Source organism: Salvia splendens, unplaced genomic scaffold (assembly GCF_004379255.2).
Source record: "Salvia splendens isolate huo1 unplaced genomic scaffold, SspV2 ctg592, whole genome shotgun sequence".
Taxonomy (NCBI): Eukaryota; Viridiplantae; Streptophyta; class Magnoliopsida; order Lamiales; family Lamiaceae; genus Salvia; species Salvia splendens.
Genome location: NW_024599253.1, coordinates 3039 through 29933, shown reverse-complemented (window position 1 = coordinate 29933; position 26895 = coordinate 3039). Strand labels below are relative to the sequence as shown.

At 38.2% G+C, this 26895-nt stretch overlaps 1 protein-coding gene, 1 long non-coding RNA gene and 1 pseudogene across 3 annotated transcripts; 2 read left to right on the top strand and 1 right to left on the bottom strand.

The window, feature by feature from the left end:
• Positions 1 to 8968: 8968 nt before the first annotated feature.
• LOC121790703 lies at positions 8969 to 10693 on the bottom strand (annotated as a pseudogene).
• A 7341-nt stretch (positions 10694 to 18034) lies between these two features.
• On the top strand, positions 18035 to 22115 carry LOC121790702 (phospholipid:diacylglycerol acyltransferase 1-like). Its single transcript, XM_042188846.1, has 6 exons — positions 18035 to 18745; positions 19225 to 19447; positions 19542 to 19822; positions 19941 to 20268; positions 20845 to 21104; positions 21209 to 22115. The coding sequence occupies exons 1-6, from the start codon at positions 18333 to 18335 to the stop codon at positions 21690 to 21692; spliced, it is 1989 nt and encodes a 662-aa protein (XP_042044780.1). The 5' UTR covers positions 18035 to 18332; the 3' UTR covers positions 21693 to 22115.
• Positions 22116 to 22455: 340 nt separating this feature from the next.
• Positions 22456 to 24162, top strand: LOC121790704. Of its 2 annotated transcripts, none has more exons than XR_006048400.1 (4): positions 22456 to 23338; positions 23591 to 23724; positions 23826 to 23969; positions 24093 to 24162. It is a non-coding gene; the product is annotated as an uncharacterized LOC121790704 (long non-coding RNA). The 2 variants fall into 2 exon arrangements; XR_006048401.1 differs by having other exon boundaries at positions 22456 to 23048; positions 24093 to 24145.
• Positions 24163 to 26895: the final 2733 nt, after the last annotated feature.

The window sequence follows — 26895 nt, the reverse complement described above, 5'->3', positions numbered from 1 at the left end:
ATTGGTTTGGTGGTGGAGTGGTAGCGTCTATGTAAAGTTGAAAGAATGACCAAAGTTTGAATATTAATAAGCGCATTCTATATATTTTTGTTGTTACTTTCATTTTTTGCTCATGTATGTTATTCTTTTTTATCGTATATTTAAATATTGCACCCCTCTAATCAAAATTTCTGAATCCGTCATTGAATCACATTTGTCTTGCTGCTCTATCATCTTATAAACTACTATAGGTATGTCCAATTTCATAAAGTGTCTTTTTTTTAATATGTAGGTATAAAAAATAGTGCTTGCACTATGATAGAGCCCAACGAAACCCTCTTACACGAAATACAATATACTAACAGAATTATACTATTACCAATTTATCATCCTTATACATAATGATTGCAATAATTTCTTAATCAATAATTTCTTAATCAATAATTTCTTAATCTTTCTCAACAACCATCTATCAAGTGAGGGGTAACTATAAGGAGGAGGCACACTCTCATCTCCACATAAAATAATTAATATTTTCTAGATAAACTCGTTTGAATTTAAATCGAATTGATAACTATATAGGTGAAATTTGACGATAGAGAGTTTACGTTTTTATTAAATCCACCCTATAATTACGGAACACACGTGCGAGTGATACACGCGCCACTCTCCCATTGGCGGCGTTAATATGGCGAGCACACGTGTATACGCCCGACACGTATGGGCCAATATGGACCAGCCCAACGTGCGCCCAAAAGCCTTGTGGGCTTTCAAATAGTTTTTCAGTTGAGGCTGCCAGTTCATAGGTGGGCCCATGCCAAATATAATTAGTAGTAAATACTTACATTAGTAAATTTTAATTAATTTCTTTGTTGTTTTATTTAGTGTCATTCTTCCAGCTCCCAATATATTGTTATCTATTTATTGGAATACTTAGTGTTATTTAGAAACATTTAAATATTATTTGATTACTCCCACATTAATAGACCATACATCATTGCTTTTTAAACATTTAATTCTAAAAGAAATAGGCCAATATATATCGGAGCATGGCGAGAGTATCATGAAGAAAATAAAATAGATTTAATTTGTTTTCTTACTTAGAAATGATATTTTAGGTTTTATTTTTTGTAAATGGTTGTGTGAAGTATATATGAACCACTAAACGCTACATGACAAGGTTTACATTATTTAAAATCAATTAATATGGAGTAATTGATATGTGGTGTGAGTTACAAGAATTTGGATATTCAATTATGTGAACAAACAATGGGACACTTCCATTCAAATTTGGAACTCACATTGAATTACTTTTTTCATTGTCTTTCGATGAAGTATAAAAGCTTCCCTACTCACCATTATTAGTTTATTAAATATCCAAATTCTTGAAACTCAAACCACATAAGAATTCCATTTATTAATTCAAAATTGCAACGAAGAATTCAATTATTCATAGCCATTATCATAAAAAATAAATCATAGTCACTATCATACTATTCATGACTTTATCAACATGGCCAAGGTTGAGTTAAAACCACTAATCTCACATTTTGGAATTAAATGGTTTTTGTATACAATAATATAAAATAAAATAAAAACATTTAGTAATGGATCCATTTAAAATAGATCCCAACTATTAAATTAGACATGTCGTTTTCAAGTTCCCTATAAGAAAAGGCAAATCATCAACCAAGAATTAGTATAGTCTACTTCAACCATCCTATTCTTTTTTTGGCTTCCCAATGAACATCCATACACAAAAAAATATTCTCATTTTAATACTTAATCATATAAATATAAGTTTTCAACTTGATGCTTAACGAAACGCATCCCACATCTATTAATGGATAAATTTTGGGATATTGGTCTCTAAAACTATGAACTTTACCTAAAATTTGGTATTTTCCATTAACTTTGAAATTGGTATATAATATCACAAATTTTGCATTTTATTTGGTATTTTCCATACTCACTCATATAAGATATATCCATCAAAATTTTATTTTACGTAGGTAATCGTGATACATTTATGATATTTTAAAATACTTTTTAAACTCATAACAAATAGGATAAAAAGTCACGTTGAAAACCACATTGATTTAATTGTGTCAAGTATGATAAAAAAAAAGTCTCGTAAGTTAGTCAAATATAGTACTCCTAATAAATATGCCGTGGGAAATACTAAACAAAATGCAAAGTTTGTGATATTATATACCAATTTCAAAGTTCGTGGGAAATTCTAAATTTTAGGTAAAGTTTATGATTTTAGGGATCAATTTCCCATAAATTTTCAAAGGCATAACTTCGATCTAAAACAGACAATATATTTGCAAGTTAAAAAAATATTTTTCGAGTCAGTTCAAAACACAAAATATTTTAATATCAATAGTATTTGCTAGTATTTACACAATTATACAAATTACACGTGCATGACGCAAACGTGTGGGGAATCACCAATATTGGAGATATAGAGATAAATGCAATTCAAGAAATGAGACAAGAAAACTATGTATCAATGGTTTATTGTGTAGTCATCGACCCCTTATGCACCCTTATGAATAGACAAAAATTTAAGAGTGGTTACGATTCCAATTATTGTAGGAACGAAGAATATATCTACGATAAAGAGAGATCAGAGATTAAGCTCAAAATGTAGACACCAAAATTATCGAAAAATGATAAAGAGAGATGAGAGATTAAACTCAAATGTAGCCACGCACAAGAATTATCCAAAAATGGTGCAACATAATACACATTTAAATTCTTGAAAGTGCCGAATAGTGCAATAGATAACACATTTAAATTTATAAAAAACAGACGACTGAAACAGTTTAGGCTTATGGTTTACCTTTATAGGTTTTCTGTTTATGTTTGTTGTGGTTTTCTCATGTTTCGTGTACTTTTGTTGTTTGTTTTGGTGTGATTTATTTTCATGGTTTTTTCTTATTTTTGGTTTGTTTGGTTGCTAGGTGTTTTGTCGTGTGTTTTGCGATTGTTATTCGCAATTTTGCTTTCGACTTGTAGCTACCGCCAGTCCTGGTGGATGAGGTACGTAGCGTAATAACGTCGAGATGTGGGCTGTCTTTTTCGCTTCTATTTCTTGGTATCCTACTTTTTGTAGTGATTTTGGATAGATCGTTTAGGTTGGCATATACGATGACTTCGATGCTCTTTTGTTGTGGTTTCAATGTTTGTATTTCGTGCTCATATACTGCCACTATGATGCTCATCACCGTTTAGATTCTAGCGTTTTGTAGCACATAAAAAACAATCTAGCCACCAAAATAGAACTATTAAACAAATAAGTTTAATAAGTTTTGTGACATTAATTGTGCACGGTTGGTAAACAGAAAATTGCCCCCAAATTTATGAACAGTGATTGTAACAACTCAATCTGGATGATGAGACATGTATTAAAATACGATAGTTGAAATTCATAAATAGACTAACCAAATTGGACATGTATATGGAGTTGATTTTGATTGTAGCTGTTGATATATGTTGATTTATGAACAGAAATAGATTGATTGATTGATTGACAAATTTGTGCTCCTATATACTCCCTCCGTCCTGCACTACTCGCACTTTTCCTTTTGGGCACGGAGATTGAATTGATAAGTCAACATGTAGGATTAATTTTCATGGAGTGCATTGTGACATGCAAGTAGTACAGTATAATTGATTTACGACATTTTCGAACATGATAAATTTGTTGTAAAAGTAATAAATATTTTAAGGAAAATTTGTTTAACTAAGTATCATTTCACTCGAAATAGTATATATAAAAATCTTTTGACTCTTGTGACTTTTACCTTGGATAATAGGACTATATAACTTCAAATTTTACACTGAATTTAAGAGAACAGAGTTATTGGCATAAAAAAAGTTTAATGGGGGGACGTAAAAAAAAAATATATGAGTTTATATAAGGGAAAAAAAACATAAAATGGAGTGAAACTTTTTGGCGAACTATTGTAATATTAGTACTATATGTTATGTATACAAGCATTAGTCTAATTATGTGTATGCGTGGCTAATTAGGGAACTTAATTATGAGCATGAGATCATAGGGAGTTTAGGTTATATACTAATGAAAAAGGCCACAACTCTTTTAGTTGTTGACTAAATTGAAGCCTTGTATATCTATCTCTAATCATTAGAAATATATTCTTATAATTTTAAATCTAGTTTGAATTAGTTGGGCAAATATTATTTAATTGAGTGCTTTTCGAGTCGTGCAAGAAGCCTAATGTGCTACTTAAATTGCCACCCTCATCTTAATTAGGGCCTCTTTTCGTGTTTTAATTATACTATTTTGGCAAAATATTAGATAATAGCAGCTTAAATTCAAGGTTAACTATAGTCTATATATAGTCATGTTCATGACACCTTGATTTTATTATTATTTTCGAAAAAACTGCATTTATTATTTTGCAGAAAGAAAAAGGTCAATGTTTCCACGTGAAGCTCGGATGAAATAAACTGATTAATGTAGTTAGAAAATGATATTGATTTCAGCAAATTCCATTTATTAACTGTTCAAATCAAGATTTACTTCAACCAAATCATTGAAAAATCTAATATATATAGTCTGTTCATAGTACCTTAGATTTTGGATAATGTTTTCTCACATAATATTTCGAAATATATAAAACATAATATATTTATAATTATGATTCTATTATAATCATAAAATCTTACGATCAACTGTTAAAAATAAATTCATAGCACTAGCGAAAAAAAAAAGAATGATTCACTTCCTAATGTGAAACATAAATGAGTTTAGCATGCAATTGGCCCACCCTTTTTACTTTGGTATTTAAAAATTTAAAGAACCAAAAATGATTAACTTTGTGTAGGGTCCTCATAAAATCTCAATTAATTGAGCAAAGGAAGCTGCATGCGTAAAGTCTAGAGCCCAACCATTGATTAATATTTCAATAATTTAAATACTACACTAGAATGGTTAAGCTATTGATCCCATTTAAAATGGAATTACGAGCAATTAATTCTCTTTAGAAAATGCGTGAATTTATTGCGAATATATACATATTTAAAATTAAAATTTTCATTTCTTGTGGGATTAGATATTTGAACTACATAGATCTTCTTCACATCTAGGGATTGAAAATGAGTCATAAGTTTAGTTTTAAGGGTTCTATATTTTATTTTTATTTTGAATAATAAGTGAATAAATAATGAATGAGAACTTGAATAATGTAAACATCGTACTTTGCCACCTACATCCATCAACTTTGTTGGTGAATTTAGACAATTATAATTAAAGCCTATATAGCACCTCTTTTATTAGGAAATTGTTCGTAGGTTAGGCTTTTCTTTTTCTTTAGTTCAAGAGTTAAAGAATCTTGGTGTTGGCATTAATATGTTAGTTGTGTTTAATGTATTGTTAATTAATATACTTACTTTATTATGATAGCTTGACCACGATTTCAAGGTGGTCCTGATAGCAAGAATTTCTACTACAATTATTATTATCCATCTTTGGTTAACTTTGTTGGTGAAATATGAAAACAATGCAAGTTACTTTGTGTAAGAACAAGAATGACCATGATGGTGAAATCTAGTTTATCGATTGTGCACGCGCACACACAGAGATAGTCGGGCTTTAACTGGGGTTCGGTTTCGTATCATGTGCGCATGTATGCATTGCATATAGTGTTTAATTAAGACCTAAATACGATATAATGCATGAGGACAAAAACCCACCATAATATTTTATCATATAAAAAATGCCTAGTGTCAAAATTGATGAGAAAAAGGTAGTACTCTCTCTGTTCCATGTTAATAGAGTCATTTTTTCTATTTTAGAAAGTTCCAAGTTAATTGAGTCATTTCTATTTTTGGCAAAAAGTAATTATCCCTTTTACTTCATCTCTCTTCATCTCTCTTACTTTATTCTCTTTTACTTGTTTCATCATCCATTTAATATTCTATTCTTAAACTCTGTGCCGAAAAGAAATGCATTTATTAACAAGGAACGGAGGGAGTACTACATAATCAATTAAAAATAATATAAAGAATAATAAATTAAACATATAAACACAAGTAAGCATTATATTCAAACCCAAAACAAAAGAAAAATCTCATATTAGAGTTATCTGTAAACCTTATCCACCAAAAATGAATTGTCACTATTTCACCCCAACATTGTATACCAAATGACTAAGTACATTATTATTTTGATACTCAATTAAATATAATGAGGTAGGTGGTGAAGTAGTGGAAATATGAAGCAAAAAAGTGAATACCCAATCAATGATAGATGATTTAGCTAGTGCTTACTAACTGTAAAAAAATTAAATTAACAATTGCATTTGTACAATTGGTTTCCATTTATCTTAGAACATTATCATTTCTATTTCTGACTAATTTGCCTAACCAACAAAGATCTAACCATAGATCTCATGTCCCAATCTTTTGGCGACAAACATACATCATCCATTTTTCATTTTCAATCTTCTTTATCTTCATCACTTGCTACATCTTTACTTTCAAAACTAACATCTCTTATAAGTTGTCTTAGCTAGTGTTATAAAAAGTTCAAGCCAAACTTTATAAGCATCTCCAAATCAAAAGAAAAGCTTCAAACAACAATCACACAATACATAACAAAATACCCAAAAAATAGACAAACATAAAAGAAAAGAAGAAATTATAAAGGCAAAACACACAAAAACAAGCAAAGAAAGTACTCAAACCATTGCAATATACTAGTATTACCTATAAATTACAGTCAATGAACATAATTAAATAAAAATATACACATTTTGGTAACAATTGTTGCTGCCCAAATATTTCGAATTCAAAGCAAAACATATTATTCAAAAAATAAATTATTAAAAAACTAAATTAATTTAGACCCCCAATTCAAGAAAATAAAAGTAAAAGTTTCTCAATGTGTATATCACAGTCAACTCACTAAAACAGAGCATTTGCTCTAAGAGCATCTCCTATGGCGCCCCTCCGGTAGGACGTCCGGTCGGACACCGGGAAGGGCGACGGGACGTCCGCCGTTGGGAGGTCGGAGGTCGGATACGGACGTCCCGTGAGGACGTCGGGTGTCCTCGGACATCCCGGCGACGGGCGGGCGGACGTCCGCCACTGTGGCTTCAACTCGGACGTCCGGTCGGACGTCCCGTTTTTATTTTTTATTTTTTTTTGAAACTCTATATATACGGCTCGTTGAATTTTATTTCATTCGCACCACTTGCGTTAATAACAAGTTTCTCTCTCTACATCTATAATCTCAAGTATATCTAGAATGTCTAGTGAAAGTGATAGCGAGAATGAGTTGGAGGTCGCTGTTTCAGGTGCTATACAGAGGCTGCTACAACAGAGGTTGCAGCGGCGGCAGCAGGCGGCGGTACCTCGGCCGATCCATCGTCGAACTCAAGTACCCCGTGACCACATTGCTGCACATATTCAGTTGTATGCGGACTACTTCGCTCCGCAACCGCGTTTTGGGGAAGCCTTATTCCGGCGACGCTTTAGGATGCATCGTCCGCTGTTTCTGCACATCGTGGGTGCTTTAGAGAGTAGATACCTGTTTTTTAGGATCAGAGAGGATGCAGCTGGCAAACCCGGACTCACGCCCTTGCAGAAGTGCACTGTCGCAATCAGACAACTGGCGTATGGAGGCGCGACCGACATGTTCGACGAGTACCTCCACATTGGCGAGTCGACAGCAGTCGAGTGTCTGCAAAATTTTTGCGCGGGCGTGAGAGCGATATTCGGGGAGCGGTATCTTCGGAGTCCGAGCCCCGAAGACTGCCAGATGCTGATAGATATGCATGGGTCGGTGCACGGGTTCCCTGGGATGTTGGGCAGCATAGATTGTATGCACTGGAAGTGGAAGAACTGCCCCGCCGCCTGGAAGGGGATGTACACTACCGGCTTCAAAGCCAAGCATCCCACGATGATCCTTGAAGCTGTAGCTGACTACCGGTTGTGGATATGACATGCTTATTTTGGAGTCGCCGGGTCCAACAACGACATCAACGTTCTCCAGTCGTCGCCCCTGTTCAACGATCAGTGCAATGGCGTTGGTCCCGCCATCAGTTTCGTCGCCAACGGCAACCAGCATAATATGGGGTACTATTTGGCAGATGGGATATACCCAAACTGGCCTGTCTTTGTGAAGTCAATCAAGCATGCGACCGGACAAAAGAAGACATACTTTGCGAGCCGTCAGGAAGCAGCGCACAAGGATGTGGAGCGGGCATTTGGTGTGCTCCAGAGTCGGTGGGCGGTAGTGAAGGGTCCTGCACGGCAGTGGTATATTCCCAACATCGGCGATGTCATGTACGCATGTATCATAATGCACAACATGATTGTCGAAAATGAAGCTGCGGAACTGACTCAGTGAACCAATGAAGATGATACGGGTGCAGGTCCAAGTCACGGCGTGGCCACCGCGAATGTGAATATGGGGGTACCTCATGGAGAGGTCGAGCGGCTGCGTGCATTTGCCGACATGCGGCAAACAGATGCCCATATTCGACTTCAGCAGGATATTATCGAAGAGGTTTGGACTCGGAGGGGTTGACGTGATAATGTATGAATTTTTTTTTTATTAGTGTGTAATTTTTTTTTTCGAATCATGTATGTTTTTTCCGATAAAGTTGTTAATTTTTCCCGTTCGTATTCTCGGTCAAATTTTATTTCCGTAAACGTAAATTGTTTTATTTGTGAATTTATGATTTTTTTTATTGCGGGATGTCCTAGTGGGAAGGGCGATGGGAAGGGCGGATATGCATGGGATGTCCTAGTGATGTGGCAGTGGGGTGGGATGTCCTAGTGACGTGGCAGGAGGTGTTTTGGGGATGTCCTAGTGGATGTCCGAGTGGGATGTCCGCCCACTGGAGATGCTCTCTCTTCATAATCTTGTCCACCTCAGATTCTTCACCTTTACTTTTCCACTGCATGCTTCACACTTCCATTTAATCCAAAATTATTATAGTAGTACTAATTTACTAACAACATTTTCAAATTTATTTGATTTTACTCACCACCACCAAATACACACACTACCAGGAAAACAATGCACAAAATTAAATTGATTACAGTCAGATACTACGTGTAAACCCCCAAACCAATAATTAAAAAAAAACTAAAATTACATAATATTCTTAATTAATACTTAAACCATTATTAAATATTTTAATAGATTAATCCGTTGCCTGCGGAATCGAGCCGTGTCGTCTCGTAAACCGGCAGTTCCTCTCTGTACATCTCCATCCCAATCGCCGAGAGATTATCGAGCTCGAACAAATCTGAACTCGCGCAACTTGCTGCATCATCGTCGTCGTCGAAATCTCGATCGAAAACCTCGTGTTTAGCTTGTGGTTGTTGATTTTGCCTCTGGTAATTCCTCAGCAAATCCCTCGCCACCTCCTCGGCTCGGCGGTTCTGATCCATCACGTGCGCCATTAGCTCTTCGTTGATCACGCTTCTGATGCTGTTTTTACTGCTCTGATTCCTCGCCGCGTCGCGATTTGATGATGTCTGCTTTTTGTTGTTGATTCTGAGTCGACGATCACGCTCACCGGAGAGAATCTCACGGATCTCTTCGCGCCGGCGGAGGAGTGGTTGCCTCTGGACGAAGGCGTTTTGCTGAGGCAGGATCGGGAGAGCGACGACGCGGAAGAGCACGTCGAGGCGGTTGTGGATTTCAAAATCGGCGATTCGTCGCCGATTTTGCCTTTTCCTCCGGGGAAGAGCGAGTTTAGGAATCCGGCGAGTTTTCCGCCGGGTGATATCGGCTGCTTCACCTTCTTCAAATCGCCGTAGATTTTCAGCGCGCGCAGCTTCGTCTTCGAGAATCCGCCTTCAATTTTAGGTTTCTGCTCCGATTCGCGGTGATTCATGTCGATTTTCTCTTTCTCGAGCCCCGTTCTGATCGGCTTCGGCCGCTGCACCTGAAACGACTCCGCCTCCGACGAAGAGAAGAATCCACCGGTGCCGCCCGAGCTCGAATCGGAGGAGCTCCAGCTGGAACTCTCCCGATCCTTCCGCAGCTTCTTCACCTGAAAATCGGCGACGGATTTCCTCCGACCGGCGGATTTCTCGCTCACCTTCTTCTCCACCCATTTCTCAATCATGCAAGCGCGCTGGAAACTCTCCATCTCCTCATCACGCTCAAACACGCCGCGGCGCACGTTAGCGCCTTCCACGCTGCCGAAGCTCTTCTTCCTCATTCCTCCGCCGTAGATCACCATCTCCTCGTCTCCTTGATCGATCGAGCGGTAGATCGCGTCAAGCAAACTCGACGAAAACGACGAATTCGAGGAGGTGAAATGCGAGATTTCGCTCTCCCTTCCGTAACCGCACCTCTCCACCATGATCGGTTAATTATGCGCAAAATCAAGCGAAGAAATCAGAAAAAAGGAGAAATTAGGGAAGGAGAACTTTATTGTCTGCTTAGAGTGAGCCAAAAGCTGCAGGGAGAGAGATAGCTGCGATAGAAGGGAAACACAATCATGTGGAGGAACAGAAATGGTTACACACACAACACACAGTTGGGGTGAATATTTTGGTGAGCGAAAACAGTTGAAACAATGGCACTCATGATCATTTGATGTGGGGGAAGGAGATGGAGTGGCGCATCGTCTACTCAAAGCTTGCCTGCACGCTATGAGAAAGAGAGAGAGAGAATTTGAGAGAGTTCTGTTTTGTGCAGTTTTTTCTCCATCTTATGGGGAGAGCTTTAGAGCACCCGCAACGCGTGCCGCCGGCGTTCCGCGTGCCGTTCCGCCGGAACGGTTTCGCCGCGGAACGCGTTGCGGCGCTGCATTCCGCTCCCGTCCCGTTCCCATTCCGTGCCGGGTGCCGACGGCACGTAACGCGGCACGGAACAAGCCGCCACGCGCCTGGGCGACGTGGCCGATCCCCGTGCGTGCGTGCTTCCCACTCGCCGGCCCGCGAGTGGGACACGTCAGCAATGACGCAATAATTATTTTTTTTATAAACATCGATTTTTTTAAAATTTTTTTTTTTAAACGGTAACATTACCGTTTTTTTAACTTTTTCTTAATTTTTTAATTTTATTTTTATTTCTTATTCTATAAATACACCTAATTCATTCATTTTATACACAACTACACATCTATTCTTCCTACATCAACATCAATTTCTCTCCAATTTTCATATTCTATCTCTTCAAAAATGTCCGGCGACGGCAATTACGGTGGTGGCGGCGCCGGAGGGTGGGATCTCAACGCGTTCGGCGATTGGGAGACCATGTACAACACACTTGGTGGTTCTGGGTCATCGACGCCGGGCACGCAGGGGTCGGCGACGCCGGGTGGGTACCAACCACCCACTTTCGATGTGGATGCCTACGCTCGAGGCTCCGGCTCGCAGCTTTCCCAGGGTTTGTCCCAGATTCGGGAGGATATCCCCGTTGAACCCACTCAGGGAGGAGGCCGAGGCGGTGGAAGCTACAGGGCTGCGTCTGAGGCACCCGAGGAGGATGAGGAGGAGGAGCCGGAGGATCTGGGCCGGCATCCCTACACCAACGAAGAAACAAAGGCGGTGTACACCGCCTGGCTCACCGTCTCATATGATCCCATCGTCGGCAACCAACAAGCCGCCAAGTGCTTCTGGGAAAAGGTCCGTGATGTCTACCACGAGACTAAGCCGAAAGGGGCCCGGAAGCGCAAATATACAATGCTTCGTGCTCACTTTGGCCGAGTCGATTTACAGGTCAAAAAATTCTGCGGGATCTACTCCACCGAAGCGGCGCACTACCAAAGCGGAGCTTCGGGCGCCGACATACTGAGGGCGGCTTTGCGCGCCTTCCACCAGGACACCGGTGTACAGTTCAAATATGTTGATATTTGGCAGCTCGTCAAGGACGAGGAAAGGTGGCCGGCCGTGGTGTCCGCTCCAGCTCGGGATCAACCTCAAAGCGGACGAAGCACACGACGAGCGGCCAGTACTCGTCTGGTGACACCGATGCGCCCAGTGATCGTGACCCGCAGGAGGTTGGGGTTACGGCCGCCGAGTACGAGGGATCTAGCCGTGGGCGCCGTCGTCCGCAAGGGACGAAGGCGGCGAAAGCGGCTAGAGCGAGGAAGGGCCGAGGAGAATCAAGCCAGTCGGCCTCGGGATCGGGCTCACAAGGAGGCTCGAACACACTTATGGTGGCGTACATAACCGCCACAATGGCGGACACTTCCCGCTTCTCGTACGCCCAATACACGGCCTGGTGGAACGGAATTGTGCATATGGCAGGACTACTTGGTCTTCCCCCTCCCCCTAAACCTCGACCGCCTCCGGAGGATGATTCGCCGGCGGAGTAGTTTTTTTATTTTCCCACGTTTAATTGTGTTTTTTATTGTGTGTTTTTTATTTTTTTAGGATTTGAATTGGTGTTTTTTTTAATTTTTTAAGTTTAAGTTGTAATTTTTTTAATATTGTGTGTTTTTTAATAAAGTATGTTTGTTTTTTAATAAAGTATGTTTGTTTTTAATAAAGTGTGTTTATTTAATTTAATTTAGTTGGAAATAAAAAAAAAATTGAAATAGAATGAATAGTAATTTAAGGAACGGTTAAGGAACGGTTAAGGAACGGAGGGTTGCAGGTTCCGTTCCTTAGTTAAGGAATGGAGTAAAAAAGTACAGTGGGGCCCTCAAATAGTGGTTTAAGGAACGGTATAGGAACGGTATAGGAACAGCGTTGTGGATGCCTTATATAGGGGGGAATGGGCTGGCAAGTGTATCTCTTATTTCAATTTTTTCTAGTTAATGTTGGTTTCAATTTGATAGTATTACTAACATTTAGTATTATAAATTTTGTGTTTGCTTAGATAGATCATATGGCTTAATATCTATCTTATAATTTAATAATGTAATACGTATTAGTTTTGGCTTATTAATCTTAGTTTTTCTTGAAATAAAATTAGTCTAGAATAATATCGTCATCGAGTCAGTCCAATTTCGTGAAATGTCAGGACAAGTTAATGTTGAGTAATATGTATTTAAATAGATTTGAGAAAATGATGCTTCTAGTTTTGATCCGCTTTTTTTTTTTTTGAAATATACTACTGTTATTTAAACTATCTTAGTTTTTGCTTGTGTCGTATACACATTAGAGGTTAGTTATGATATAAGTAGTCGAAGAAAATGCTAATTAAGTGAGTCAAATTTATGTAGTAAAAGTTTATTGGCACGATCACATTGGCATATACACAGTATATGTCTAGCCAATCACAATATCAAAAAGAAAAAGAAGAGAAAATATTTATGTAATTGTGATTGTCTAACATATCACGTGGCAACATGAATTCAAATTACATAACTAAATCATTACATTTAAATTAAAATAATTAAAATAAATACAATGATAAATGGTAAACTTTTTTTAATGGAGCATATATTGCAAACTATTCGAGTTAAGTTAGTGACCATTTAAATGGGGAAAGCAACGAAGTTGGGCCTTATATTTGGTATCATGCTACCACTTAATTATAACTTAGTTCATGTAAGAAACATACAAGTCGTGCTATAATTGTTGGAATTATTTCAACATATACATAAAATAATGGATCGTGTGATATCTATATCAATTTGTGTTCGTGAAAGTGTTCATCATATAAATAGCACAATCATTATACTAACATACATAGATAAAATTATAACATAACATGTTATAAAAAATTGCATCATATCGATGGCCCGTTTATATATCTATTGTTGCACAAAACCAATCTTTAATTTCCCCTAAACTTGCAATATCAACCGGTTCTTTAAATTTTGAGAATATTAAGAATTTCCTATCAATTCTTTTAGAGTTTCCTTACATTTATTGTTAAAATTAAAATGTGTGTGTGCGTGTGCGCACGTGCATGTATAGGTGTCGTACGAGTCGGTCAAACCATTGGTTGTCCATGATTCATGAAAACTATAAATTTCTATTAAATTCGATTTTTCTGAATCATTTACAATTGTAGAGTATCCCATTTTATATGGGTTTTATTCAAAGTTAATAGTGGGGTAATTGCATACGTGGGGCTCTCAAAAATCACTTTTTCAACATTGGGGGTTCGGATGTGATGCAAAGTTGGAAGAAATTCTACGGAAAGAATTTTAATCAAGATTTGATTTGATTGAAATAAAGAATGCAACCAGAAGTTAAGGGTGTAAAATCAATTGATATATAAAAGACAAGATCATACTCCATTTTATGGTTTAGATACATTGCGGTGTAATTTGTATAACGAATCAAGTAAAATTTGACCAAGTGCACATAGAAGAAGCCATCCACGGGTACTTAGTGTTTTTCTATTCGTTTTTCATTAGTTAATGAAGTTAACAGATAACGTCAGGATGCGTGTTCTTTTATTTTATTGTTTCTTTACTGCTAGTAGGTTGTTTGCTAATTTTTTTTCCTCATAACTTTTCTTTTGCATCAAAAATATAATACTATGAGACAATTACCATTTAATAAACTAAATAATAATAAATGTTTGGGCAGGGGAACATTACTCATAGAGTGGTATTGCATCATGCCAAGAATAATATAGACAAAATAAAACCATGATGAGTGGGTAATATCATAGATCTGCATCAAACAATATTTGTTCACATGGAAAAATCAAATTTTGAGAATACTAGCTATTATAGATTCCTTTCTTGTCATATGGATGCTTGGCCACAAGAGATTCCATTTTCATCAATTCCAATTATACTATAGCTACTTTGGACCTATACACACCCAAGAGTATATATATACAACCTACTATATACATACCCAATGTATAAAATATACTACTACATTGTATTATCAACAACCAAAATATGAGCCTTGTGACATTATTGAAAAATTAATAATGTTGACATTTACTACGAATCAAAATACTGTATTAAGCTTTCCTTGTTTATATACACTTTTACTACTAAAAGTTCGAGAATTTTGTGAGAAGTTCAAGGTTCCACTTGGAACAAATCTTCAAAGAGTGGTTTAATAGGGAACAAATCTTCAAAGAGTGGTTTAATAGATTACATTAAAAAGAAATTAAATATATATTTCGTCTCTCTCACACATTCACACTCACACACTGCACTACTTTAGTATCGAGACAGACCTCTCACACGCACGCACGCAGTGAAATGCTTTAGTTTCAGAGCTATAAAGAAGGTGGGGGGTAGGAAGAACATGGGAATCATGCACGATCACCAAATCATCAAGCAAAGATGTTTTTCACCAATCCCAATAACAGAATATATTCACACACACACACAAGAACTGATGAACTTCCAAGTGATCCAAATCCATACAACAAATCAAAAGCCACCCTCTTTACCTTTTTCTTTCTCTGACAAACGGCCAAATCATTCCATTGTTCAACAACACAAGCTTTTTTAGTAGAAGCAACAAAACAAAGAGACTGGCCAATGAAAGATGATGATGCAAGAGACCAAAACTTTAAAACAAGAGTGATGCTAAATGACCATAATGTGGCCGGCCATAAAGAGTTAATTTAGTCCATTTACATGTATAAAAAAATTAGAATTACCGAAATAAACTTATATGTGTGTGAATGGACTTGTGAGTTGATACTTATCTTTGAATTCCATTACGTAAAACACATTAATATCACGAATTATTGTATACGTTGAGCAACAATCAAGAAATGACAATAGTAATAAGTTGAGCAAAAACTACGAAAGAGCAACACTAACATGTTGAGCAACATATAATGAAGATGATATAAAAGTAAAATCAAGTAGTATTAAACCAAAAATTTGAAAAAAAATCAATTTTTTTTGTTATTTAATTAATTTATGGCCGGCCATAATGCGGCCACATAGCATTATTCTTAAAACAAATATAGCAGGTGAGGTGGGAGTGATCCGAGGCTCGGGTGCTTTGCAGGTTTTCTTTTTCTAAAGCTACGACAAAAGCCATGTCTCTCTAGCTTTGCATTTCCCAACTTATTCATCCCATGTGTCCTGCTTTAGCCTTATAACGCACGCTTTAAAGACGAAAGAGACAAGAGTAGCTACTAAAGACTCACAATTTGTTCACTACTGCAAATGCTCCATAGTGCTAGACTAGGGTTATATAGCCTATAGATATTATTCATGTTCATGCATAAAGTTCAGTATGGCTATAACATGCATGATATAGACTAGAGTTGCTTTAGTTACCTGGGGGTTTGGAACATAAAGATTATCTTTATACTTTATACGAGATGAATCATCATGGCCTGCGGTGCTGGCAACAACCCCCCAGGAGCATTGATGGCATAACCAGCAGGACTGGTGAAGTTTCCAAAAACAGTTGGAGTACCAGTTGGATACCATACTTGACACCACTTGGAGTCCCATGGGAGCTATTCCCAGGCATCAGCTGTTGTTGCTGCTGCCATTTGAAGGATGAGGATATGTGGGACTATTGGAGTAACCAGGCATTGGCGGAACATGGACAGGAGGCAAGAATTGACGATACGGCATCATGTTAGCAAAATGGGAGTCGTGAAGTTGGGGATACATCTGGGAGAACTGCTGCTGTTGTTGCTGCTGCTGAACCATTGCAATTGTGGAACCAGTAGACTACCAACTTGTTTGAAAAATACAACTAATATCTGTTTGAAAAATGATTCGTATGAGCTCCACTCAGTCTGAGACCAACATTTCAATTTCCATGAGTACCTCTCTTATTCCACATGCATTGTAGAGAAACCACAAATATCTTCATGCACAAACCAATGCACTTAGCTAGAAACAAACACTAACGTGTTAACCTCTCTACAGCCCCACCCTGATTGAAATTCTCAGCTTCCAGCTTTCCATACAAAAAGATTCAACCAACCCTAATTTGAAAAGGATAAAAATCTATACAGCATCAAGAAATGAAAAACAAAAAAACAGTCTTTAAACAAAACGAACCTTGATTGAGCAGTTTCTGGGGTCGATGCTGATTGCAGATTATTTGGGTAATTAAGCAGTTGTTTTGTACAATATTATAATTAGTTTATGTGATTAAAGATACTTCGTTAGATATAACAATTGCTATAGTCTTATAGATACGCAGTGGAGTAGTAATTTTTTGTAATCGGTAATGTCCCAAATAAAAATTTAAAATCTTTTTTTAGTGTAACATGGTTAATGAGAAAGTGATATTTTCTTCATAAAAAATAGTGATGTTCTTTTGCCAATTATGAGCAAGGGTAGAGCTACTTCAGAACTAAATTCTAATTTTTAAGTTTGTCATCTATTTGCATACAACCGATCAATTAATGAATATTAGGAGTATTAATTTAATATGTTATCTCTGTTTAAAAAATGTATATCCATATATTTTTGTTAATATTATTCCATTGTTTTATCACATCTGTTGGAGGGAATGGTCAGTGAACACAAATCAGAATTCAGGCCCACCTAAATCTATTTTATAATTTGGCCCAAATTGTTAACTTATAAATTGGCCTATTAAAATATGGCCCAGAAATAAAGACTTTTGTTCTTTGTTATACAGTACTTAAAAATTAACCTCTTTATAAAATTAACAAAAAAAAAACGTGACCAATCTAGATTAAAAATTAAATCCATTTATCAGATTCAATAATCACAATACGAATAATAATGAATACATAAATAATTCCATGAATCTCTATAATTTTAAAGCTCAATGTGACCGTGGAGATTTTAAGACTGTTGAACATATAAGTATTGATCTTTTCTAGTAATAAAATGAAAATAATTTCCAAATGTTTCATAGGAGTATTAGAAAGAAAAACACTCGGGTTTCTATTTCAAATTATGTGCCTTCCATGCAATGGACAGAAAATATTATAGTCCACGAATTAAATTAAAAAGTAGACTCTGAGGTTGAACTATTAAAAATAATTTCATAGCAAAATTCGGAAATATTCTACTCCCCATAATTTAATACTGCATGTTAAAGTAGAGAGAAAATGACATTTGCATATTCTATATTTTAATGTAGAGAAAAGTAATTGGAAACTTAATAAAACATAGAATGAATTATGATAATTTATTATTAAAAATAGTAAAATTAACCTCTTTAATAAAAATTAAAATTAAAATAAAAATAAAAATAAAAATAGAAATAAAAGTATAGTTAGACCCGACCCGAATCGGCCGTGTGATATTGACACGAGATTGGATCATTCATTCAATCGTTAGAAGTTAGAACTCAGCCTCGCGCCACCAAATCCTCCGCCGCCGCCAGCTTCATTCTCAGAGCAGACACACGCTCTCACACACAAGCAGCAGCCTCGATCATCAAAAAACCGAATCAATTCACAGAATTAAAAAAAAATCAATCCGGATCGGTTCATTTTCCCGCCAAACAGTCATTCCGTGATGCCATCGCTGCGACGGAGGCGCGCCGCGGCGGAGGAGTCGGTCCGGGATCCTGATCCGGATGAGAAGAATCCGGAGCTCCGGAAACCGAGGAGGCAGCGGAAATGGTCGTGCCTGCTGGACAATTGCTGCTGGTTTATTGGGTGCGTTTGTGTGGTGTGGTGGGCGCTGCTGTTCCTGTTCAACATGATGCCTTCCTCGTTCCCGCAGTACGTGACGGAGGCGATAACGGGGCCAATGCCCGACCCTCCGGGGGTTAACCTGAAGAAGGAGTGGCTGCAGGCGAAGCATCCGGTGGTGTTCGTGCCGGGAATCGTCACGGGAGGGCTGGAGCTGTGGGAGGGGCATAGCTGTGCTGAAGATTTGTTCAGGAAGAGGCTGTGGGGAGGCACTTTTGGTGATGTTTACAAGAGGTGAAGATATGACTTGACTATCTCTTTTTGTTGTTGGGATAATATGCTTTTTGGAGTTTCTTCCATGTTACGCTATTCCTTGCTTTTGAGGTAAATTTGGTTGTTTGGTTTTTTGAAAGGTAGATAGAGTAGGAAAATAAATATTGGAATAATGTTTCAGCTTTTGTACCGTCAATGTGTAATTGTGTATCTAAATACGGCAATGTATCTAAAAGGTTAGATCTGTATCTAGTTAGGAGTTAAGTTGGTATTTGCAGGACTAGTAAATGAACATTTTACTATGTAAAGTAATTAGTGGTGTCTGTGTGTGCTGGCGTGTGTGTTTAAGACTCTTGAGTTTCCTGTAAGATGTTGTCATGCTTCTGAGACACAATACATGAGATTAACTTATTAATCAGTTATTCCTCAAAAGTTTCTTATCTATCATTGACTTGCTTCTTATATAAGTTTTCAACCTGTATTTTTATTTTTACTGGTAGGCCACTATGTTGGGTGGAGCATATGTCATTGGATAATGAAACTGGCTTGGATCCTCCTGGTGTGAGAGTCAGGCCTGTCACTGGCCTTGTCGCGGCAGATTACTTTGCTCCAGGATATTTTGTTTGGGCAGTTCTAATAGCTAATCTTGCTCAGATTGGGTATGAAGAGAAAGCCATGTACATGGCTGCATATGACTGGAGGCTTTCATTCCAGAACACAGAAGTACGTGTTAACATATATCAATCCTCTGTTCTTGTTTAAGCATGAGATAACTGGATTATTGACGCTCTTTTGTTATCAAATACTTACTTTTCAGGTGCGTGATGGAGCACTGAGCAGAATAAAAAGTAATATAGAACTGATGGTTGCTACAAGTGGACACAGGGCGGTAATCATTCCACATTCCATGGGTGCTCTATACTTTCTCCATTTTATGAAATGGGTGGAAGCACCTGCTCCAATGGGTGGAGGAGGTGGACCAGACTGGTGTGCTAAACATATAAAGGCTGTGATGAACATTGGGGGGCCACTTTTAGGTGTTCCGAAAGCTGTTTCTGGGCTTTTCTCTGCAGAAGCAAGAGATATTGCTGTGGCCAGGTACGAACTTCTTGTTTACTTTAGTACAAATCTCAATGTTAAGATTGATAGCCAGCCACCTTTTGTATGGTTAGTTCCTGTGCTTACCGGTAGCCGATTTTTGGTCAATTGTATTCAGGGGCATTGCTCCTGGTGTCCTGGATAAGGATCTGTTCCGAATCCAAACCTTGCAGCACGTAATGAGGATGACAAGGTCATGGGATTCAACAATGTCAATGATACCAAAAGGTGGAGAAACCATTTGGGGTGGACTTGACTGGTCACCTGAGCAGGGTTATGTCGCTAGCAAAAGAAAACAAAATACCAGCCAACCTGAGAACTCCACTTTTACTGAAGATGGAAATATTGAACCAAAAGTAAAACATGCCCATTATGGAAGAATAATATCCTTTGGGAAAGATGTAGCCGAGGCAGATTCTTCGGATATTCAGAGAGTTGATTTTAGGGTAACGTTTCTTATTTTCATCTGTGATATCTATCGCATGTTAATTAGTCCCTACTTTGGTGAAGTCCCTAATTTAGTTCCACCAGTTTCATATTTGCCATTTCTCGGGTCTGTTTCTTGCGACTGGGGAAGAATAAAGACATCTGGCAAATTAATGATTTCATGAAAATGATAAAAAAGAACTGTAAATAGCAGCATCAGATTAAAATTAATATTAGAAGATTAGCTAAACCAAATTTTAATTTCACCACAGTGAATGTGATTTACATCCCAAGCTAGATTACTTTGATTTTAAGAGTTCAAAAAACAAACAAAAATGAAAGTGATTGTTCTCTGTATAAAGACAAAACAGCAGCCTAGTCATGAGAAATCCATGTCAGAAGATAATATTGCTCTGATCTCAATCTCTTTCAACTTATTTTACCTTTCTTTGGAATATGTTTGAGTTGAAAACAGCTCTAAGAAAAAAGCATGATGTGCCTGGATGGTGTATAAACATGATATAGTTAAACGTGTCTTTTTAATTGTGTCATGGACTGTTACTACTATATTGATACGATCAAGTTGTTTTTTGCAGGATGCTGTAAAGGGCAATAATTTTGCAAACAATACTTGCCAAGATGTGTGGACAGAGTATCATGACATGGGTATTAGTGGCATCACATCTGTTACTGAATATAAAGTTTATACTGCTGGAGATATACTGGATCTGCTAAACTACGTTGCCCCCAAAATGATGGAGCGTGGCGGTGCTCATTTTTCTTATGGTATTGCTGATAGCTTGGACGACCCCAAGTATTCGGACTACAAATATTGGTCAAATCCATTAGAAACAAGGTTAGAGTGTACTTAACTTTTGATCTCTGTTAACTAATTTTTATCCGTGATTTTATTAGGTTTGCAGCATTTTGTAATATACATTAACAACACCCTTTTTGCAGGTTACCAAATGCCCCTGAGATGGAAATCTTTTCAATGTATGGAATTGGCATTCCTACTGAAAGAGCTTATGTATACAGACAGGTTGCGGCTACAGACTGCTACATTCCTTTTCAAATTGATACATCTGCGGTTGAAGAAAATATAGATAGATGCATAAAAGATGGTGTTATCACCGTTGATGGGGACGAAACTGTCCCTGTATTAAGTGCAGGCTACATGAGTGCAAAAGGGTGGCGTGGAAAAACTAGATTCAATCCTTCAGGAATGAAAACTTATATAAGGGAGTGTGATCATGCTCCCCCATCTAATCTTCTTGAAGGCCGCGGCACACAGAGTGGTGCCCATGTTGACATCATGGGGAACTTTGCCTTGATCGAGGACATTATGAGGGTTGCTGCCGGTGCTACGGGGGAGGAGCTGGGAGGCGATCGGGTGTACTCAGACATCTTCAACTGGTCCGAAAGGATCCAACTACCTCTATAAGTCAACCTGTATGATAGGCTTTCAAGGCTTCATTCTGTTAATTAGGACAGTGCATCGCGATTGAGGATTCCATTCTGCTACATCATACTCTCGACTCGAACAGTGGCATTGGTGCACTATGGCTGAGGCAACGCACGAAGAGAGGCATTTGCTTCAGCATGATCGAGCTTCTGAAGCGGGAATGTGCCGGTTAAGGTGTTATATCTTACACCGGTGTGTACGTCTTTGGGGATTATGTGTCTCATTTGATCTTTGAAGCTGACATTTGTATTATATGATCCTACTGTTGTCGTGAGGGATCAAGAAACAGGGTAGAGAAAAAAGAAAAAATGTGTATCTATTCTTTGGTTTAGATTTTCATGCCGCAATAGAACTGTTTTCAGAAGTATTTTGAAAGATCAAACTATATCCACATTCCAACTACTTTGCAGAAATATTCTTCTTTCTTTCCATCTTTTTATATAAATAAATTATAGTACTAAATGATAAACAAAAATGTTAGATATTTTTTACCATTATTCTTTGATAGGAGTACTTTTTTATTCATTAAAATGCCAAAAAGATGAAGCAAAATAGTATATTCACTCTAAACAAAATACTACCGCGTTTCAAAAATAAAATCTTTCCAGTCAAATAACCAACCTCCGCGAAATTCAACGGCATATCTGATTCGGTTCGGGTCGGGTCGGGTCGGGTCGGGTCTTCGGGTACCGTATATCAGCAGATAGAATTTCGCCGAATGCATTTCACAATCACAATTAGCCCCATTTCCTGAGCCGGGTCCGGATTTTTCGCGGCTGTAGCCTTCAAAACTACGTCGTTTCATTGTTCGATCAAACCTTCTCCGAGATTGCCTCCCTTTCTCTCTCTACAATCTACATCTTCCATTCTATTTCCCGTGAGTAATTCCGGCATCCTTCATCGCAGGATGCATAGCTTAACGTGATTTGTTCCATGGAATTAAAACACTCAAGGTTCAAGGAGGAATTTTTTCTCTAGGGTGATATAGTTCCCAATTTAGTTGATTTTATCCATTGTACTAGTAATATTCGTTTGGATTTATTTGGAAAATGATATAGCTGAACACAAACAAAGGAAAATAGCTGCAAATATAATTTTTAGTTACTCCATTTTGTTGCTTGGTGATTGCTATACAGGTGCGTTGTAAACAGTTATTTACGTTTGTTGATTTTGGTGGTTATTTGTTAATGATGATCGTTATCAGGAACCGTTATGTTTGGTTGAAGTTGGTGTTTTTTAATTTTGTAATGCAATATTTTGCCTATTATAGTAAATACATCTGCTGATGCATGCCAGGCTTGGATTTCTAGCTTTGGGGAATCTTTAGAATTCAAGGTTCTTTCATTTTTTTGAAGTATTGGTTTTAACTTATTATGTGTGATTTGTGAACATTAAATAACGACCATTTTCACTACATTATCCTTTTTTGTGAGTTTGTAATCTAGTTTTTGACAACTTTGTTGTTTGGATCCTGCTTCTGCTAGTGTCTTAGTAACTTCCAATGGAGACATCTTCTGTTGGTTTAATTTATCCTTTTTTTCTTAATTATAAATTTCATGTATCCAGATGCCTTCTACACAATTAGAAGATATGCAAACTTCTATGCTGGTAAAAGAAAATTTCTGGTGAATAATTCGAACTTGTCTCAAACTGGAAATCATGTAATTTTGGCTTATTCAATGAACATGGTTAATGGTTATGGATATCAACCGCTTGAATCTTCAGCTATTCTAGGCATTTGATCCATGGTCACACCTAAATGATGGTGTTTTGTTGTTTCCTTCCATATTACCAAGAGAAGTTATCTAGTTCAAAGTCTTGAACTTTATCTTGGGTTTGGTGAAAGATTTTGACTGAACTGTTTGTTTCCTTTGCAGTACGTTTTCCTGGGTCTAATTTATTTGCTTGCGTCGGTTGAAGATGAATATGCAGCAAGCTCTCCCACCAAGATCCTCTTCTAACGGATATCGTCACCATAAAATCGAAGGAGATACCGCAACAAGATTTAACAGTAAGTTTCAGCTGATAGCAGGAGCAGTTTAGTTAAGAATTCATGATTGTGATCTCATAGTTTGTGTATAATCTGCCAAATCTAACGGTGAGTAACTTTAGGTGTAGCAGACTCACATGAATCAAACTCTTGTGATAGACTTATATATTTAACTACATGCCTCATCGGGCATAAAGTGGAAGTACAGGTGCAAGATGGATCACTATTTTCTGGAATCTTCCATGCAATCAGCGGGGAGGATTATGGTACGTTAAGAAAATATAGCTCAATAAGGCTAATGATAAAAGCATCTTGCTGTGTTTTAAGAACTATTTTGAACCCTGCAGTTACAAAGTCTCCCTGACATAGTACTTATTTCGTTGGTATAGGAGTTATTCTGAAAATGGCATGTTCAGTTAAGAATGGTTCTCAAGGTCAGAAAATATTTCAGATTCTTCCGAGCCTCCTTCTAAGACTTTGATAATACCTGCTACGGATCTTGTGCAAATCATGGCAAAGGTACAACAGTATTCGTACTTGTAAAAAAAATTCTGATGCAAATTTGGACTGCTACATTGGCATTTGCATGATAAAGTTACCTGTAACTTATGTAAATTGTTTTATCTTGATTATGATGCAGAGCATTCTGCTAACATGGATATTTTGTAATTGGATTTAAAATCCCAAATTAATCTTATTTGTAAATTGTAACCGGAACAGGACGTGCCTGTAATTAGGGATGGTTTCCTGAATGAGCTCCAACGTGGAAAGCAGCAAGAGCTTATGACAGATTCCTGCATATCACAATCTCGGAATGTAGAGGCGGGGAGAGAATTGGAGCGATGGGTCCCTGATGAAGATGATCCTGGGTGTCCTGAACTGGAGAATATATTTGATGGTGCTTGGAACAGGTATTTTGCACGTATGACTTTAGTTAACTCAGAAACCTCTTGTCTACTTCAATTTGTGGTTAGATGTTCAAAAATCTTTCAACCATGGTTTCGTAGATAGCAACATATTACCTTTTGGAAATTATATAGTAGGATTTGAATTGTTGAAGTTACTATTTATTCATGAAAAAGTTCCCGTATATCTCCAATTATTTCAGTACATGTGATGCTATTTTGATTAGTATGGTACCTTTATTTGACAACAGAGGCTGGATCAGTTTGAGGTAAATAAAACTTTATTTGGAGTTAGAGCACCTTTGATGAGGAGCTTTACACAACGAAGCTCGATAGAGGCCAAACGAGAGAATTGGAAAGAGAAGCTCTAAAGATAGCTAGAGAGATTGAGGGTGAACAAACCCTTGATCTTCATCTCGCAGAGGTCGGACTGAGACTTGGCTTCATGTTTTTTTAATCTTTCCTTCAGTATGTGCTTTTTTGTGTATCTCAGTTATGTTATTGTGTAGGAAAGAGGTATTCAAATTGATGGAAACATTGAGATAGATGAAGAAACTCGCTTTTCTTCAGTCTACCGGGGGAATCATGAGAGATCATATGAAGATATTGTGGAGACAGTATTGGAGGATGAAGAAATGCAAGATGTGAGAGTCTATTGAGTGCTCTGGAGTTTGATGGCGTTTCTTTGAATTGTTGTTGTTGGATCTAACTGTCACTTGTTTTTTCCTTTTATTTGCAGGTACATGATCGGAGAGCATCTAAAGCCGAGGGTGAGTGATCTCTCTTATTTTTCCAGTCACTCGTATATGTTTGGCTCTTCATTCTTTTTAATTAGACCTAAATTTCTTTTTATTGGATGAGTTTTTCAAAAATCTTTAGGATTTCCTCCATCCCTCTCAAGATGTCTGTTAGAGTTAAGGCCACCGGAGTATGCGAGCACAGGGAGTACTCAAGTCTGTCACTTTACGGGACACACTAATTGTTGACACAGATAGAATCAGCGTGTAAAGGAAATAAGAACCCGGCTTTATTGATAAACTAACTGGAATTGAAATGAATTGAGAGAACAATCCTCACCAAGGAGGCCTGCGTCTAAACGCCCAAAATACTGATTTCCCAAGATGCCTTTTTCCTCTCTCGGTTCCTCAATATTTAAAGGCTTACAAATAACTGATAATGCTAAAAAGATGCAACAATAAATCAGGAAATAAATCAGGAAATATCATCTAACTACTGCCGAGATTTTCCAGCTTTGACTCCTTCTTTTACTCAGCCGTTTGGTTGGGCCAAACTACCTCCCTGCTTCCCCGCTTGTAGACTCTCCAGCGCGTATCAATTGCCCCCGCCGTCGAAGAAGCCTTGTCCTCAAGGCGGAAATGAGGAAATTGACCTTGCATATCCGCCACATCGACCCAAGTGGCATCGTCAACCTCCTGACCGAGCCACTGAATCAGGACCTGGTCATGCGACTCCCCATCCCGAGTCACGAACGCCGATCCAGTACCTGCTCGGGAAGCACCGGGGGATCTGTGGCCCACAGTGAAGCAGGTAAATTGTGGACGGGCACCTCTGAACCTATCGCTCGTTTAAGTAAGGAGACGTGGAAAACCGGGTGGATTCGAGAGTCTGCTGGTAGCTCCAAGCGATAGGCCGTACTGCCAATCCGCGCTCCCACCCGAAAAGGCCGAAAATCGAGGGGCCAGCTTCCTATTCTGCGCCGAAAAAAGAGTGGTCTGCCTGTGAGGGCGGAACTTAAGAAACACCATGTCGCCCACGGCGAACTCTACCTCCCTTCGGTGCTTGTTGGCGGAGGCGACCATCCGCTGCTGGGCCCGTTCCAAATGAGCCTTTAGTAGGACCAACATTTCGTCCCTGGAGCGAAGGCTGTCCAGGACCGCTGGGAGCGGACTTCTCCAGGTAGGAAGTCATGGATTGTGGGAGGAGGGCGACCATACACTACCTCGAAAGGGGACATGCCGGAGGCGGAATGGGTGCTGGTGTTGTAACAATATTCAGCCCATGCCAACCACTTATTCCATTGTTTGGGCTGGTCAGAAGAGAAGCACCGCAAGTAAGTTTGAAGGGAGCGATTCAGCACCTCCGTTTGGCCATCCGTCTCCGGGTGGTAAGCCGAGCTCATTTTGAGTTGAGTGCCTGTTGCCCGAAACAGTTCGCGCCAAAACGAGCTGAGAAAAATGGGATCACGGTCAGAGACGATGGACCGGGAATCCCATGTAGACGGACCACCTCCTTAGTAAACACCTCGGCTACCTGCTTGGCGGAGAAT

Bases quoted from the DNA above. Each gene is read 5' to 3' on its own strand.
- LOC121790702 (XM_042188846.1), top strand. From the start codon at position 18,333: ATGCCATCGCTGCGACGGAGGCGCGCCGCGGCGGAGGAGTCGGTCCGG. The intron at 19,448-19,541 runs GTACGTGTTAAC...CTTACTTTTCAG, and splicing joins TTTCATTCCAGAACACAGAA to GTGCGTGATGGAGCACTGAG. The intron at 21,105-21,208 runs GTTAGAGTGTAC...CCCTTTTTGCAG, and splicing joins TCAAATCCATTAGAAACAAG to GTTACCAAATGCCCCTGAGA.